This window comes from Centropristis striata, chromosome 19 (assembly GCF_030273125.1).
Source record: "Centropristis striata isolate RG_2023a ecotype Rhode Island chromosome 19, C.striata_1.0, whole genome shotgun sequence".
Taxonomy (NCBI): domain Eukaryota; kingdom Metazoa; phylum Chordata; class Actinopteri; order Perciformes; family Serranidae; genus Centropristis; species Centropristis striata.
Window position 1 is genome coordinate 33,723,652 of NC_081535.1, and position 19,113 is coordinate 33,742,764.

General features: G+C 36.9%; 1 protein-coding gene across 3 annotated transcripts in view; it reads left to right on the forward strand.

Moving 5' to 3' along the window:
• LOC131992079 (M-phase phosphoprotein 9) overlaps nucleotides 1-19,113 on the forward strand; it is a 40,889-nt gene that overhangs the window by 10,141 nt on the left and 11,635 nt on the right. Inside the window, exons 6-18 of one of the 3 annotated variants that reach the window (XM_059357467.1) lie at nucleotides 978-1,131; nucleotides 1,290-1,362; nucleotides 2,727-2,830; nucleotides 3,298-3,414; nucleotides 5,536-5,996; nucleotides 7,533-7,682; nucleotides 7,905-7,992; nucleotides 8,845-9,060; nucleotides 11,411-11,458; nucleotides 11,593-11,657; nucleotides 14,359-14,460; nucleotides 14,894-15,094; nucleotides 16,057-16,244. In XM_059357467.1, the coding sequence (XP_059213450.1) occupies nucleotides 978-1,131; nucleotides 1,290-1,362; nucleotides 2,727-2,830; nucleotides 3,298-3,414; nucleotides 5,536-5,996; nucleotides 7,533-7,682; nucleotides 7,905-7,992; nucleotides 8,845-9,060; nucleotides 11,411-11,458; nucleotides 11,593-11,657; nucleotides 14,359-14,460; nucleotides 14,894-15,094; nucleotides 16,057-16,244 (1,967 nt within the window). The remainder of the gene's footprint in view (nucleotides 1-977; nucleotides 1,132-1,289; nucleotides 1,363-2,726; nucleotides 2,831-3,297; nucleotides 3,415-5,535; nucleotides 5,997-7,532; nucleotides 7,683-7,904; nucleotides 7,993-8,844; nucleotides 9,061-11,410; nucleotides 11,459-11,592; nucleotides 11,658-14,358; nucleotides 14,461-14,893; nucleotides 15,095-16,056; nucleotides 16,245-19,113) is intronic. The other 2 variants (XM_059357470.1, XM_059357469.1) reach the window with 2 other exon arrangements.

A 19,113-nucleotide genomic window follows, 5' to 3' on the forward strand; every position in this document is an offset into this window, starting at 1 on the left:
TGTGAGCTGAGCTGCAACTAATGTTTGCTCAGCTTGTTTCTTTGATAATATTTAGATTCAGACATCTGATGACTCAAAAATCCTTCATCATGTTAGAATATAGAGTTAAAAACCAGATCACATCAAAAATATGAAGGTGGGTCGTAAAAATGTGGCTTGAAACTGAATAAAAAGTAAATTTATGATGACTTCTGGCAGACAGCAAAGTGAATATGACGCCATTGACAGGCAACCAAATATAACAGACAGGACAGATTTCTCATTTCTCAGTCTCATGAGTATATAACATACACTACTGGTCAAAAGTTTTAGAACACACCAACTTTTCCAGAATTTAATTGAAAATGATGCAGTTTAATGTCTCAGTGTACTCTGAAATTAATGCACATTTGCAACATTTAAAATTCTTTATTGAGCATGATAGTGTTTTGAAAGTAAAAAAAAAAGATTCAAAATCACATTTTACGTTGAACTAAAGGACTAAAAAAAGACACAAAATGACCAAAAAAAGACACAAAATGACCAAAAAAAGACACAAAATGACTTACAAAGACATGAAAAGAATTCAAAAATGGACAAAATAGCCCAAGACTCCATAGAGTTAAGTTGTTAACCCATTTCTTGTTCCCTGAAAAAGGCCTACTTGCATAATTCTGAAATGTACATTATTTTCCAGTTTTGGTTAAGCTTACCTTTTTTTATTTACCTCTGGCAGTTCACCACTTACCTTTGTACCCTTTCAAGCTGTTCATTTGACTTGAACTGCTTGAATTTCAATAAAAACTGGAAAAATTGGGGTGTTCTAAAACTTTTGACCGGTAGTGTACATCTTTTTATTTTTACACCTCTTTAATATCAAAAAGTTAAATATTATACCTTAAAGAAGTCTTAAATCCCACTTGATTATCTCTGCAGAAACTGTTTAGATTTAGCGAATATTTCATCTGATATAATAATAATATTTGTTCTGTCTGCAGCACCAGCCAGCTTCTGACCTCGTGGGCCCAGAGGCAGAAACTCCGGCCCAAAAAGAGCAAAGCAGGACCAGCTTCATCCCAAATCCTGGAGTACCAGGAGCAGCCTAGCAGCCTCAAACAAAACCCCCTGGAGAGCTCAGACTTCCAGGATCAGGTGCGACTCACTGAGTGATAACAGATAAAAAACATTGTGTTTATCGCTGCCCTGCAAGCGTAGTGTTTTTGTTTTTAGATGTTTACGTCTGCTGTGGTTGTCCTGATTAGATTTCCTCTGCTGGGTCTAATTCACTCTTCATCTCTATTGCGTTTCAGCAGCGAGCGGCCGGGCCGTCGTGCAGCTCTTTCCCCCTGAGGAGGAGTGACAGCCTGATGTCTGAGGCGTCAGGTAACAATTCACTGAGTCAGACAAAACACACAGCAACAAGGCTCCGACACTGTGAAGGAAACACTGACAGTGTGACTGAGATAGAGCAGAAACAATACACAATATTACAGTTTTTATGAGAAATGAAGCCTTGTTTTAGTTACCACAAGTGGCAGTAAGGGGGCACTGTTGTACCGCTGAGGGTTTTATCAAGAGGAATAATGTTTATTCCCCTTTTCCTGAAAAAAAAACCCACCTGTGTTCCTTTATAAAATGAGCACCAACGTTGCAAGGTTATAATAGTTTTGGATTTTTCATTAATTTTAGTTTTAATTTTGTTGTTTGTTCAAATTCAGTTAGTTTTAGTTAATTTTTAGAGTGAGTTTTCTAGTTTTAGTTTAGTTTTTAGTTTTTGAAAATGCTTAGTTTTAGTTTAGTTTTTATTAGTTTTAGTGTTAGTTTTAGTTTTTTGTAATGGGGTATTTATTGGGTGCGTGATTCAAAGAGGTAATAATAAATTTTGCCTTTATTTCCTTTGGTTTATCATCTCAGCCCCAATAAGGTTATTAACTCTTACAGTTCTGGGTGTTTTGAATTTTGGTTCTAGTGTAAACATCCCAGTCTCAGTAAACATATTCACCATGTGTTGCATGTTCAAATAAATACACTGAATTATGAATGAAAAAAGTTGACAAAAACGAAAACTAAGGACATTTTCACTATAATTTTAGTTAGTTTTGTAACCACAAAATACAGTTTCAGTTAGTTATCGTTTTTTTAAAAACTCTAGTTTTTATTTTTATTTCAGTTAACGAAAATGTTTTTTCAATTCTAGTTTTCGTTATTTCGTTAGTTTTTGTTCACTATAATAACCTTGCAACGTTGATTCTTAAGAAATATTTAAACTGTCACCCCACTGCATTTCCATATTTCTGCTCTTTCACCGCTCTAATGCACCTTGCTTTTTTTAAATTCCAAGTCTTTTTTGAGGTCTATGCATAAAGAGGTAGTGTACAAAGTACATACATTCAGAAATATAGATGATCGGCAATAATACAAATACAATATAGACATAAACATCACCTCCCCCCTCGCTCCAACAGAGCCCCATCCCTGCAACAACATTACTCTACCATTCAACAACCTGGTATTAATTGAACTTGTGTTCAATTAAAATAAAACACCTTGCTTTTTTTAATTTAATGAAAGCATACGTCTGGTAATTTTTAAATATTTTTCCTGGTCTGTTCACAGGATTTGTTGAGAGCAAGAAACAAACAATATCAAAAGACTCATCCCTTAAGATGGACTGTACTGTTAGAAATATCTGAGATATGTAATATTTAAGTAAAATAAATCACATTTCTTTCCTCTCTCTTTCTTAGGCCTCACTTATTGGCGTCTGAATGAGTGTGAGCTGTATCACCCTCTACCGGACAGTCTGGACAGCGGCGCTTACCTCCTTCTGCAGGAGGCCTCCATCAGTCTTGTGAGTAACAGTTTATTGTGGCATGTGTGACGTGTCTGATTTAGTGTTTTATATATTAAACTTGTTATCAAGGCAGGCATGAAACTAACCATTGAAACTATTTAGTGCAGCTGTGGATTCCAGATTCGTATTCTACTTTTTTTCAAACTTGAGAATGGAAAAAGACTAAATTTTTATTTTGTTTGAATTATTTTTTTAATTTGTATTAATTCTTATTATTTTCATAGTTCCTATGTCAGTGAAAATGCTGTTCTGTTTTACATGCAAAAAAAATAAATAAAAAGTTTATCAAATTAATATAAATATATAAAATATATATTTAAATCCAATTGCTATGTGCAGCTTTGGATTCCAGATTAAAGTCATTTTTCCTCAGTTCTGCACTCTGCCTAGTTATTGCCTTTTTGCTTTGTAGGGCAGTTTGTTACCTCTCCTCCTGAATGTCTGAACGTCTCTGTCTCTCATAGACTCCATCTCAGGAGCCTCGTCTGTCCCTCAGAGAGATTTACCAGAACAAGCAAAGAACAGACTGTAAACGTTCAGACTGGGAAGGATCTGTTACATCCAGCCCGTCATCACCACAGGTACGTGGCCCAGCTCATCACTGATTGGTTCACTGCCTGGCTCAGGCCCCGTTTACACCAGGACCACAAAATATTTTATGTGAAGTGCCTTTCGTTTAGACGGTGACAGCGTTTTGGGGGCTTAAAAACGCAAAAATCTGAAACCACCCTCCAAAGTGTAAAAGTTGAATCCTCTCCTCCGTAGCGTGTCGTCTACACTGACAAGACACAAAACTCTGATCTGATCTGCTCACGTCACGTATGTGTTTACGTCACATCCATGCTCCAGTACAGGAAATAAAGAAACATGGTGGATTATTTCCATGGTGGGTAGGGATGGGTACCGAATTCGGTACTTTTATAGGTACCGACCGAATTCCGTCGGTACTCCCGAGTACCGATTCATGTAAAATCAAACGGTACCATGTTTCGGTACCTAAACGGCGTTAACTTTAAACTGATCATTGATTTCAACCCGTTTTCATTTGACGTCTTTGATTAACAAGCGTGCTGACGATCGCACTATTTTTTTAAATGTATTTACCTCCTCGTCTGGTCCCGTCTGCTCACCGCGGCCACAAGCTGTTGCTCTCTTCCACCGCGGAACAGAGACCAACAGCCGGCTCTAGGTCTTCTAGCCGCCAGCTACTATCTCTCCAATGTCTCTACCCGGGCTTGGCCTTCGTCTGCCTCCAGATTAGACCTTCCTTACTCCGTTTGCTCTCCCCATTCATCCGTAGACTTTTCATTAGCAGCTAGCAGCTAGCTGCTGCATCTCTGGTCCTCCGCTAATACTCTGCTCTTCAACTCAGGAATATTACCTGCCACTTAACTCCAAACTGCCTCGCTGAAATTAAATCCCTCGGACTCCTGCGTCATCCTCGATATGTGCACAGAGCAGCCCGACTCAACTTTGTTTATTCCATCATGCTATGCCCACAATACTGTCTGACCGGTGCTGCGCCGCACAGCTACGACGTCATCACAACAAATCACACGTGCACTTGCAACTTTTTTTTTTTCTCCTCCGTGCTTTGCCACCTGAGAGCTCCTCTGCATTCTTTGATAACACTGCAACCTTCATGTTACAAAATGTACGTTCACTCAACAATAAAGCACTGCTCATCCTGGATTTTATATTGTTTTGATATATTTTTTAAAGTTTATATTTTGAGAAATAAATATGTTACGCAAAAGTACCGAAAATTTGTACCGTTGAGTACCGGTACCGATTCCCAGGTACCGGGTATCGGTACCGTATCGATTCAAATGTGAAAGGTGCCCATCCCTAATGGTGGGACCTTCAAGCTGCTCTGGCAGCTCTAATAAACTTACAGGAGTCTTTCCACCAAATGTCCAGGATATGTACAGATAGTATTAGTGAACAGAGAAGGATCTGGAATTACCTCCATCACATTCTGGATGCAGCGATTGGTGGGAGGAGCCAGACGGCTGTGAACGAGACCTGGGAGATCTAGAGCAGTAGTTCTCAACCAAAAAAGAAACAAAATGACCAAAAAAGGAAACAAAATGACCAAAAAAAAGACACAAAATGACCAGAAAAGACACAAAATGACAAAAAAAAGACACAAAATGACCAAAAAAAGACAAATTGACCATTTAAGACACAAAATGACCTCAAAAATTACCAAAAAAGACACAAATTGACCACAAAGTGATCAAAAAAAGACACAAAATGACCAAAAAAAAGACATTAAATGACCAAAAACACTAAAACCCTTGAACACTTTAACACAGTGGAGACAGAGCTGACTTCCAAAATGATTTGGTGACCCCCAGACATCATCTCGCGACCCCATTTGGGGTCCCGACCCCAAGGTTGAGAACAGCTGATCTAGTGATGGTGGAGAACTTTGTGGAAGGAGTAGCTGATGAAAATACGTGGAGTGAAAACTTCCACATGCCCAAAGATGCTCTTATGGCTTTAAGTGATGCCGCCTGGCTGCATACAATCCAATTTCACACACTTTTGCGTCACCGTATGCAGCAGATTTCCTCCTGAAAACGCTCGTCTAAACGAGGAATAAAAAGTGAAGACGAGACGCCACTTTTGCGTCTTCTGTTCAGACCGTCATCATGTAAACGGAGCCTCAATCTCTAACCTGGACTTTGTGTCTGTAGGTGTTGATGTTGGACCCAGCAGCTAACCAGCGGCAGTCAGATCGTACCTCTGGCTTCACTTCGCCCTCTCACTTCAGCAGCCCTTCGTTCGCCACCCAGCCCCACGCCTACCCCCGGGTGGGGACCCCCGTGACCCCCGACAGCATGGTGGAGTGCAGTCCCCATCCTGCAGACACGGACTGCATCTCCGATAGCTCCAGTGTTTCAGCTGTCGGCCCTTCCCCCTCTAAGGTGCAGAGCTTGTGGGGGAACCAAGCGGTCCGGTTTCCCTCCCAGGATCAGACCCAGCCCTGCTCCCACACATCCAGCCAGCAACGCAGAGCCAGTGCCCCTTTAGCCAGCGAGGAGGAGGGCAGCCACACTCACACCAGCACCCTGAAGCCTTCAGCCTCCGGGGCCACTGCAGCCAGTCCACACATGGAGAAAGCTTCATCACTGGAGGATCCTGTCGTCCTTTCTCTGTGAGTGTTACATACACAGGCTGCAAGTTTATTTGTATCGCACAATTCAACACAAGGTTATTCAAAGTGCTTTACATACACATTAAAAACAGCAAGACACAATTGAAAACAGTAAAAACAGTCAATTAAAACAGGGAAATAGAAATAAAAATATAAATTAGATAAAATAAGATACAGCAGGATAAGAAAATAGATAAAATAATAAAAAGCATAAGTCAAACATTGCCTAGTTAAAAAGTAAGAGCAGATAAGTGTTAAAGTTAAGAGTACGCTGCAGTAGTTAGTTTTGGCTAGCAAAAAACAAAAACAAAATGTATCTTTCTGACCTCAGAAAACTGAGCAGCGACTCCTTGGAGTGTCTGTTAGTCCAACCAAACACTGAACAAGACATTTTTACTGAACAAAACGTTCAAATAAACTGTCATTAAGTGAAAATACAGTGAAAGGGTCAAAGTTATGAGACCAAACCAGTAAACGTCCTCTTTTCTATCTATATAACGTTATATATAACTTTATTGACAAATCCCCAAAATATAATCACATAATAAATGAAGAAAAAAAAAAAAAAAAAATATATATATATATATATATATATATATATATATATATATATATATATATATATATATATATATATATATATATAATATGAAGCAGTTGGCAACTTCCGGGTCTGAGCAAGGATGCAAACCAGGAAGTGCCTTAAGCTTCATTCTACCAAAAATTCCAGCAGGGGGCGCTAAGTTTGGCTGCAAAAAAAAATCTGTCCATTCATTTCAATGCAAAATTTGAAAACTTCTCACTTGATTTATTACCTCAGAATTTTTTCAGGACAACACTATGGTCTCAATCACTAGTAAAAAATCTTCTTCAAGACAATTTGATGTTAATAGTTCTAATAATGGCTCCATTTAGAAGAAAATAGAAGATAAAGAATCGTATGATTTGGGGCGGGGCTACCTTTGATTGACAGGTCACTAACAAGGCGAGCCGTCACCAGGAGAGAAGCAGAACAATGCGTATCCACGGCAACGTGTCAGTTAAGTTATATATAATGTTATATAGATAGAAAAGAGGACGTTTACCGATTTGGTCTTTTAACTTTGACCCTTTCACTGCATTTTCACTTAATGACTTTTAATTTATATACAACCTATGATATAAAGCCAAATAACAACATTTATCATTGCGGGAAACAGTTTTTTCTAATATTGGTAACAAAAAGGCAAGTTTGAGTTCTCCCAACTTCTAGCCATGATTGTGCTGATTCCATAGAGCTGCAGGACTTATAGACTTAATATATATTTTAAATATTGCAGTGAAAAAACAAGGCCATAGTGAGGAAAAAAACAAACAAAAAAACACCCTGAAACTGCTTGATGTTTAGAGGCTTAAGAGGTTTTAAGGCTTTAAAAGAATACACTGATTATATAACTGATGGAGTTGGCAGATCATACATGACCATGATACAAGGCTAGAAGTCTTCCACTGTCAGTAGTTTCATTCGTCCTCGTTTTTCTTTGTTTTCCTCCTCAGACTGAGGCAGAACCTGAGAGAGAAGCACTCTCGACACGTGGCCGATCTGAAAGCTTATTACGAGTCTGAGATCCGAAGCCTGCGAGACAAACTGAAGCTCAGAGATCTGCCGCAGGATTTAGAGAAGAGCAACCATGTTCTTACAGAGAGGTGGGTAATACTCTGCATTTACTGTATTTATTTTATTTTCAGGGTATAGCATATTCATAGTTTGACTAATAAAAGGTTTATTTACTTACTTATTTTCTCCGTAACAACTAAGGAAAATCTCCTTGTTGGATCTAAAGTTCAGACTTTTTTGATCAAGCTACTGTTTCCAAACTTTAATTCCAATATTTAATTTTCTAACTTTGTGATTTTTGTTATAAACAGGTGCAAGAACCTGGAGAGAGCTATGGCTGAGGCCACCGGTCGCATTCAAGAACTTGAGGCAACAAACAGCTTACTGGAGAAAAAACTGGTATGAATCATCTTTTTGTTGTCATAATAATATGTGCTTTATTGTGGCAGACATCATTTGTTATGGTGTGTATATATCTATGTAGAGATTAATCTATTCTGTATTTCACTAGACTAGAACCCAGAGCAACTTTCCAAGCATCAGAAAGCCCTTACAAGCTTTAAATGCCTCAAACTAAGGGTTTAAATCTCATGAACTTATCACATTTTAATTTTTTAATTAGTCACTTTTTAACCCATAAGAACCCATGGTGACACCCTTGTAACAAACACTTTAAATCTTCTAGAATCTAAGTTTAAACCCATTTAACAATTCTAATCCTGTATTGCATTTAACTTTTTCTGACCATATTTCCTGTCCTGTCACAATTTTGATATATGTTATGGAGATGCAAACAAAACGGCAATTTATTTATTATTATTTTGTTACTTAAAAACAAATCTGAAAAACAATTTATTGTTAAACAGCACTATTAATGTCACAATTTTGATATATGTTGTGGAGATGCAAAGAAAAAGGCAAATTTGTGTTTCTGTAAGCACAAAATTTGTCTAGTTTATTTAATTTAAAATAAGAAATATTATGAACACAAATACCATAAACGCCCAATGTAACGTTTATGTCACATCACAGATCTTTGACATTTAGGAGTAGTAATTTTTTTACTTACATAAATATACATACAACATGAATGTGTTCTATGTGGTTCGCTTGGTCTGTGGTATATCCCCCATAATATTCCTTTAAGGATATTTGGGTTCTTATGGGTTAATATAACATGCACATCAATTCTTTCAATATTAAACCATTTTTTCCGCATTAATTAACATGGATGTGGCTTTCTGTTTCCAGGCAGAATGGCCCGAGCGCTACGCTGTAGCAGGTGCGACTGTGAAATCCCTGCAGCAGCGGCTAGAAGAAAGCAAACGAGCCGGCAAGGAGAAGGACGCCCTGGCAGCTCGTTTGAAGACCCAAGTACGACAGCTGGAGGAGTCGCTGCAGAAAGCCTGCAGGGAGGCTGAGGAGAAGGAGGGGAGGAGGGAGAGGGAGTACAAGATGCTGCAGGATGTGAGTCTGCAAACATATGTCAACCCTGTTACCTTTCCTCTTATTTGCCCTATCCTATTTATTTACTTTGCATCTATTTATATTGAGAAATACATTTAACCTCCTGTGGCCCTGCGTCCTCATATGTGGACATTTCTTTTTAGGTTTTCTGGACCTTATACTTAATTCTGCTTAACTATAACAAGTTGTCCTCAGCATTACACACTCTTGAAAAAGTACAATACATCAATTAGTGTAAAAATCAGATGGCAGCATCTTGGTAAAGTCAATCAACAGCTTATGCCCAGAAAAAAAGTGGACCAGGTACAAAACCTGATCTCATTTTATGGTTAAAACTTGTGTATTTGTGCTTAATAAGGTTTGCAGTTTGATATTCTGTGCAAGTTTGACTATTTTTAGCAATAGCAACAAGCTACGAAACTGCTAATCAGGAAGTAATCGTTTGAGGACGAATCGACTTTAACTATCGTCCTTCCAAAGAGAGGGTGTAAACGTGAGGAAATAAAACGTTTTATAGACGGGTGAATTAATTGTGTTTTACAGTAAAATTAACCCATTGTTTTTTTCAAAAACTACTTCCTGTTCAAAGACAATGCTTAGTTTTTGTACTTATCAGGTCCTACAAATCCAAAATATCTAGGAGAAACTAACAATACATACCAAACAAAAGCTCGGGTCTCAGGAGGTTAAAGTGAAGTAATTGAGTAATTGGTGAATACAAACAGAAATGTCAGTTCTTGTCACATTTTATTAAATAGCGCCTCTAGTATTGTTGCTACATTGATACATTGCTACATGATACATTGTGGCCTATTAATTCAAGTGTAATCTATTCTTTTATTTTGGATTTGGGAGCTTCCATCATCCATTTTTTTTTTTTTGAAGGGATGTTGTTTTGAAACCCTAATGCAGGGGTGTCAAACTCAAAAACAATGGGCCAAAATTTAAAACTTGAATAAAATCGCGGGCCAACATTGAACAAATAAACCTTTTAATATATACCAAACATGTTTTGCTTTAACATTAAATATGGAACCAGCAACGCTTATAAACATACAATATATAACTAAATAGTGCAGACATGCAAAATCAAATTTCAAATAAAAAACACATCAATGTCATTAATTTATTAAATAAAAATTAAATAAAAATCGTATGCCTCTTTTCTATTTGCATCCTTCTGATTTAAATATCAAAATAAAGTTTTTCAACAGGTTAATACATTTAAAAATAAAATAACAATAATAAATGTAGTATTAGCGGTAAATGCGCCGTATAATACCGGCGGGTCAGCTTTTATAGTACAATAATATAATCATTTGGTATTGCCTCGCGGGCCAAATAAAATTACACTGCGGGCCAAATTTGGCCCAGATTTAATTATATGTTTCACAAAGCTTGATAAAGAAGAATGCTTCTTACATTTTATTAACAAGAAAACTTTTAGCAGCAAGAGTAAAATAACAGAGCAGTAAAGGCTGGATTTGGTTTCTGAGGAAAAATAAATTAAAAGAGATTTTTTTATCACAGCTGCACAGTCCTGTTTGTGAAGAATGGATCATGTCAGTAAAGAAAAAGTGAATCGGTTCATCCTTACTTTTTTCTGTTTCTTTTTTTTTTTTAACCCTTTGATGCACAACATGGGTCACATTCATTCCCCATGTTATTTAATGCTGCTGTGTGTTTCTGTGCTCTATCTTTTGATATCAACTTATTTTATGATCGAATATTCCAAGTATTCTTTAAATATCTTGTTTTTGATAACAACAGATCATTATTTCCATTTTGCTTCTCATACTTTATGAAGAAAAAAAGTTTTTGTATTATTACATAGCTAACTTCTTGGCTAAGTAGCTTGCTAAGCTAACTACTTAGCCAAGAAGTTAGCTAAGTAGTTAGCTTAGCAAGCTACTTAGCCAAGAAGTTAGCTAAGTAGTTAGCTTAGCAAGCTACTTAGCTAACTACTGAGCCAATACGTTAGCTAAGTAGTTAGCTTAGCAAGCTACTTAGCCAATAAGTTAGCTAAGTAGTTAGCTTAACAAGCTACTTAACTAAAAAATGGATATGGGTCATTTTAAACCCATGTTGTGCATTAGAAGAGTAGTGACACAAAATGGGATTTTATCAAAAAATAATAAAGGAAAACATAAAATTAAGATGTATGATGATCAAAAACAAACTAATTGAGGAAAACCTGGAATACTGAATGATGAAAATAATTTATTGCAAAGATAAATACTCTGTCGGGTCACTTTAGACCCATGTTGTGCATCAAAGGGTTAAACATATCTCTCTGTCAAGCCTAATGTTGTTCTCCATGACTGAGATGTCTGTTGTTTTGTTTCCTCAGCTGCTTGGAGAATATGACTCTCTGGTGAAGGATCATGAGGGACTGAAGGTAACGGATCTCTAACTGAAACTGACGTTTTAACATTCTGTTTGGTTATTGGATCAGTTTGAAACATGTTAAATCATCACGCTGACAAACAAAATCAGTTTTCTTCATGTCATGCCTTCATTCATCCTCTACAGATCAACGTGGTGTCGACAGAGAACAAGCTGGTCGATGCCCACGATCAGATATCAGAACTGAAGAGGTGAGTTGTCAGGCTTGGGCAAAAAGGAGGACTCAGATGCAGATAGGCAGCGGTAATGACAGGTTTTATTTATCTGAATAGATTTCTCTTAGACAGCAATGATAAATAAACAAGCTATGAACGTCTAGAAGGTCCGAAGACACACCAAGAACACAAAACAAACACAGAACACAAAGCGCTCCCGAAGGAGGAAAAAATAACTACGGTACTCTGATCTTATAGGAAATATTCTATGAAAATTTATAAACAAAACAAAATCACTCCAAAGAGAAAAATCTCACAGGCTAAGAAACTATCTACTCTAATCTAGGTTATAAAATTAACAAACAGAAAACGCTCCAAAAGGAGGAAAACAATGCTACAAAAAATTACTCAGACTTTGAAAATAAAGAAACTAACCAGAAAACTATGAACAAAAAATCACTCTGTTTCAGAGGAAAAGCTATTCAACAAACAAAACTTGACACACTTAACTTGGTTCGAGACAGGACTGTGAACAAGGCTGGAGGTATTTGACAGGACGACGAACATTGTGACATGAGTAGATTAGTGTTGTATGAATTTTATAATTTTAGTTTTCAGTCTAGTGAATCAATAAAATTCTCAACTTTCCAGTTGTTGTTATCCTGGGAAATATCAAGTTGAAAAAAACAAAACAATTTACTATTACTATCTTATGCTCCACTGTAAAAAGAAATGTCTATGGTATGTGATGCCACTGGAAACCTTGTATACCTTTTAGTGATCCTCAATGAAATCACTTTTTTATACTGATTTTAAAGAAATAGATCAACATTTTGGGGAAATATAGTCATTTGCTTTCTTTGGTGAGGTTAACCCCAAAACCTGCCGGTTTGAAAAGTATTCTTTTCTTTAAAAAAATCTGCAAAAATACACAGTTTACCATAAAAAGAAACTGTAAAAACATGACAGCATCATCTGGGCTTTCCCAAATTGTTTCAAGGCATAATAATGTTAGTGTATGTAAACTTCTGACTTTGAAGAAAGTAATAAAAAATTGTCTAAAAAAATCCTTCTCTCATTATTCTGGAATTTAGCAAATAGAAATAATTTTGGTAATCCTAACGGACCTAAAACAGGAAAAGTGATTGTCTGATTTCATGTCAGACAGTGAGAAAAAAAGCATATGTGTCTTTTTATATAGTGTATGTAAACTTCTGGTTTCAACTGTATAAGGCAGGGGTGTCAAACTCAAATACACAGTGGGCCAAAATTTTAAACTTGGACAAAGTCGTGGTCCAACATTGATATTTATTGAAAAAATTGACCTAAACAAGTTCAAACGAAATGGAACAAGCAAAGCTTGATATAACTTAATATTACAAATATTCAAAATCGAATATCAAATAAAACAAACAAACACATCAACGGCATTCATTTCTTAAACAAAATTCAAATAAAAGTCGTATGTCCCTTTATTTTATATGCGGCCTTCTTTAAATTTAAATTTAACAGTAATCTTTTTCCACAGGCTAAAAATAAATGTAAGAATAAAATAACAATAATCAACCAAATGACTAATAATAATATCCTTCAATGAATGTGCAACCATTCAAGCCTTGGACTAGCAAGAAAAAGTGCATAAAGACAACTTTAATTGTTGCTCAGTTTGCTCCACACTGATCTACTGTGTTCAACAGAATCTCACATGCACAGTTCAGATCACCCAAAAAAGAAACAAAATGACCAAAAAAGGAAACAAAATGACCAAAAAAAAGACAAATTGACCAAAAAAAAGACAAATTGACCAAAAAAGACACAAAATGACCCCAAAAAGAAACAAAATTACCCAAAAAGACAGAAAATTACCAAAAAAGGAAACAAAATGACCAAAAAAAAAGACACAAAATGACCAAAAAAGACACAAAATGACAAAAAAAAAGACAAATTGACCAAAAAAGAGGCTGTGTTCAAGCCAAAACACAAGCAGAGCATTCTGGGATTTGTAGTATTATATTTTGGTATTTCCTCGCGGGCCAAATATAATTATACTGCGGGCCAAATTTGGCCCACGGGCCAGAGTTTGACACCAAAATGAGTTTCTCAGACATTACAGCTGTAGTGTGGTTATCAGGTTATCAGGTTCAGGACTATCGCTGTCAAACAGCTTCACATTGTCATCGGCCGGCTCCAGCCAGCTGCAGACAGCAGGAGATGGAGATGAAGAGGAGTAATCAATAGAGCTAATGATGGCCTCTCTGCTGTCGAAAATAGACAATAGCATCGGCTGACGCCACGCAGCAACTTTCAGCTCTGCCTGCAAATTGGCACCAGCAGAGGCAGCGCCATGGACTCTACACTGATGAAGTGTGTCGAGTCGATTCAGCAGATTCACAGACGGACCGCTCGCAAAAAACGTCGATATGTGTGTCAGGACGGCTTTAGCACTGAAACAAATTACCTGGAGGAAGAGCCGAGGAAAAAAAGATGGAGAGGTTCAGAGATCTGTGAGTGGCCTTTTTTAAAGAGGGACAGGAAACCAGAAAAGAGGACAATGTTCATGCAAACTAGAAACCTTTTAAATGTTTTGGTCACACTTTATATTAAGGTCCTTGTAATAACCATTAAGGACCTTATTATAAAGCGGTACCCATTTTTTTTTACATACAGTAAAGAGAAGGTCCCTCTATATGTTTATTCAGTCTTGTGACCATGTATTATGTCTTTCTGTCCCCGTCAGAGTAATCTCCAAACTGGAATCTCAGGTGAAGCAGCTGGAGCATGAGAACCAGGCCAGAGCACGCTTCACCTGCCACAATAACACGCAGCCTTCTGGGGCCGGGTAAGCACTCACAGGACCTGATTATCTGGGTTGGGATCAAGGTTATTATAGTTAACGAAAACTAACAAAATAACGAAAAAACTAGAATTTAAAAAACATTTCTGTTAACTGAAATAAAAATAAAAACGAGAGGTTTTAACCCATAAGAACCCATCCAAAACTACTATAACCTTGGTTGTGATATTATTTTTATTATTATTATTGTTTTTTTTTATTTATTTTGTTTATTTTATTTTATTTGAATTATTTATTTATTTAGTGTGTGTGTTGCTGTCTTTTCTTTTCTTTGTCTATTCGATTTTCTTTGGTTAAGCAATACTATGTTTCTTTGAATACTATGCTTTAAAATATATGTGATGCATTTTCTAATTGCAAAAAAAAGTAGATTCTTAATCTTAATCTTGTTTAAATGTTCCTTTTAATATGTCTGCAGGCTCTTCCACCATCCTGACCTGCTGCTGTCGCCCAGTAAAGGCAAAGCAGAGCCAGATGTGACCCGCAGGAAGTCTCCATGTCCTCCGTTCACTCAAACCAACCAGTCCAGTCTCCACAAGAAGTCACAGTACCCATTAAATGATCAGTCGTCAGGCACTGGGAGCTCTGTGGACGCCTCTTCAGTTGGTGGCAGCTGGAGGTAGGGTTGTTGTTATTGTTGCAGATGTATTCTCAACCAAAGTAAATTCAGATTTTCATTGGTTTAACCCATTCAGGCCTAAAACGCCTGGAAAAAACTGCCTGTAAAACCTCTGGGCAATTCTGAAAGAACCCCTTAAAACCTGAAGTTTTTCTGGAAATTCAACAGAAGATTTTTCAGCCTCTGTAGCAGATAGAAATGAAATTCAAAAAGTATTTGAGAGCTTATACCCGTGGCTTTCATACGAAGTTGAGTTTATTTGTCCAAACCTTCAATAAAGTTTTTTTAAAAATCAACAAACTCAGCAAATGTTACATTTGACTGAATAAAAAATCCTATGCATAATACTAATACATGCCCATTAGCAAGATGCTAACATGATATGACCACTGGAAGAACAAGACATAGTTCTCATTAGCCTACTGTAATAAAAAATAAAAATAATTATCATAATAATAATGAATAATAATAATACATTTTATATATTGCACTTTTCAGGGTACTTAATGACGACTAAAGTAATATCAATGTCATGATTTCTTATATCATCATCACAATCAATTAGCCTATTATTAATATTAATATATTATTAATAATATTATTATTATTATCTCCAGATGGCCACAAATCTGTCTGTTCTTCGGTGAAAATATCTTGTCTAAAAACATATTCCTCATCCATAAATCTGGTCGATTGGTTCCGAGGGTTCAAAGTCCGGATCAGCAATAAAATCATCTGCGCTGTTTTCATCAGATCTCTTCCGTCACTTCCTGCTGAGCTCCTCCGCTATAGTCGTCTTCCTCCATGATTTATAAGTTCTGGAAAAGTCCGATGTTGCATTGCGACACTCCCGCATGTATTCTGATCATGATTCTGATGCATTTCATTGGCCAAGAGACCGAAAATAGGTGGAAAAAAATACAAATACTACAAAATGGGTTAACTGAGATTGTGTTCTGCAGGTGTGCGTCTCCTCCAGAGTGTGAGCAGTCTCTGCCTCAGCACCGACTCCAGGAGCAGAGCCAGCGGGACGCCGGCGGGCGGAGGGACGGGTCCTGCCTGACGCCCATGATGAGGGCGCTGATTGAGCTGGAGGAGACCAGAGCCACGGAGAGCCGGGCCCCCTGTAAGAACAGCCCCACCCCCCACAGTATGACCCACACTCACACACAAGACTGTAGCAACTTTATTCATGCTCAGAATACAAACTCATGTCTGTCTTCTTCTTTTTTTTCAATATTCTTTTTATTGCCAAGTTCACATTGGTTAGAATACATGTTTGTCACAAAGCAATCATAGTTTTATATGCTTTTTTGGTATACAAGAAAAAAAAAGAATAAAAGTTAAAACAAAACCAAAAACAACAACGAACAAACCAACAAAAAACAAAACAAACAACAACATCAGCATCTTTAAACATAAATAGATCTGTCTTCTTCTAATGAGGTCACAAAACATTTGAAATAATCTTTATATTCTCAGTTGTGAATTTTTTGCAAAGTAGAAGTCTGTTTATTTTATTTTTATTTTATTCTATTCTTGCATTTTTAGGGCCCGAGCAGGCAACGACCTGCGAGGTCCCTATTGTATTTCGAATGATTATTTATTATTATTATTATTTTTTTTTTTATTCTTCTTCCCAAATGATCGCATTTTTCAATGCCTGAACATACCCCAAAACTCACGAAACTTTAAATATAAGTCATACCTGGCGAAAAATTTTATAATCTATTGTCATCCTGAATTTTCACCACTAGGTGGCGCTACAATAAAGGAAAGTGCGTTTTGGCTAATAACTCCCACATACTTTATCGCACATTCAAAAAACTTATATCCACGCGTTCACTGAGTTGTGCTGAATCTCGTGATATAAGCCACGCCCATTTTCGCCTGGAGTTTTTTTTTGCAAATTCGCGAAATGTCGCAAACCTACTTTTTCGAACTCCTCCTAGGCAATTTCATCGTTTTGCACCAAACTTTGCACAGAGCATCTATGGACCCTCATGACAAAAAGTTATTAAAAGAATTTTGATTACCCAAAGAATACTCCAGTTATTTAATAACAACTTCCTGCAGGTGGCGCTATTTTCAACACAAAACACAAAATGTTGCATATCTCCTCATTGGTGTGTCTGAATGACATGAAACTCAGGTTACTACTTCCCCATGAGCCCCTGAGGCTCTCTGCAAAATTTTGGACGATTACCACTAGGTGGTGCTCTTTAAATTAAAGTATTTTATATCTCCAAATCCGTTGCTTGGATTAACACCAAACTTGGTATACTTATTGTCAATGCCCTCCTGAGGATAACCCTTAAAGATTTTATTGATCGGCCCCTAGGTGGCGCTCTGGCGGCAGTTTAATTTAATAAGTGTCACTGTGCCCAGACCATAAGACTTAAGGCAATGAAATTCATAGGGGTGGTATAGACTGGCCCCTGTAACGCACACACCCCAACGGCAGCATGCCCCGACACGCGTGTACTGCGAGGGCCCGTTCAGTACTGCGCGCAGTCCTAGTTTCTTTTTATTATTCTTCTTCCCAAATGATCGCATATTTCACTGCCTGAACATACCCCAAAACTCATGAAACTTTAAATATAAGTCACACATGGTGAAAAATTGTATAATCTATTGTCATCCTGAATTTCCACCACTAGGTGGCGCTATAATAAAGGAAAGTGCGTTTAGGCTAATAACTTCCACATACTTTATTGCACATTCAAAAAACTTATATCCACGCGTTCACTGAGTCGAGCTGAATCTCGTGATATAGGCCACTCCCATTTTCGCCTACCGTTTTTTTTCGCAAATTCGCGAAATGTCGCAAACCTACTTTTTCGAACTCCTCCTAGGCAATTTCGTCGTTTTGCACCAAACTTTGCACACAGCATCTATGGACCCTCATGACAAAAAGTTATTAAAAGAATTTTGATTACCCAAAGAATACTCAAGTTATTAAATAACAACTTCCTGCAGGTGGCGCTATTTTCAACACAAAACACAAAGTGTTGCATATCTCCACATTGGTGTGTCTGAATGACATGAAACTCAGGCTACTACTTCCCCATGAGCCCCTGAGGCTCTCTGCAAAATTTTAGGCGATGACCACTAGGTGGCGCTCTTTAAATTGAAGTATTTTATATCTCCAAATCGGTTGGTCGGATTAACACCAAACCTGGTATACTTATTGTCAATGCCCTCTTGAGAAAAACCCTTGAAGGTTTTATTGATCGGCCCCTAGGTGGCGCTCTGGCGGCAGTTTAATTTAAAAAATGCCACTGTGCCCAGACCATAAGACTTAATTGTATTTTTGTATTTTTGTTCAGTGGGATTTTTACCAAGTGGTACAATAATCAAAGATAGATTTAATGACGTATTATGTAAACAAAGAACAAGAAAAACATGACAGAACATTACACAAAAACAATTTAATAAGAAAAAAAAGTCCATAATAAATAAATAAAAAGGCAAGATTACACAATAGTAGGCTATTTGATATGTTTTTAATAATTGAAAGAAACTTGCAGGTCGGGCCCATCTTTGTTGTATATTTTATTTTGTTTGATTTTATTGTAATTTATTTATTTAACTTTATTTTGATTTTTGATCAATTGGTGCGATACTGTACGACAGATTTATCGACACAAGTCTAGTGAAGACATTTTTTAAATTTATTTAAAATAAAAAAAGCCCCAAAAAATAATAAATAGATTTTTAAAGTAGGCTATTTGATATGTTCTTATTGAATAGAAAACCTTGCAGGTCAGAAGCTGTATTGGTCAAGAATAACTACTAATTCTGACCTTTTCCTTTTTAAGGAAAAGCAGATAATTGTTTTTATCTCCAATATGGTAAAGAAGGAGATTCAATAATTTATTAAAAGTCTGTGTGGAGTCTCTTAATAAGTATTTTATAACTTCAGAAAGTACAGTATGTCTTTGCTCCAGACAGTTATGCATAAACATTAGACTGATTATTCAGCGCGATACGTCTGGCATAACAAGCAACAGGATCAA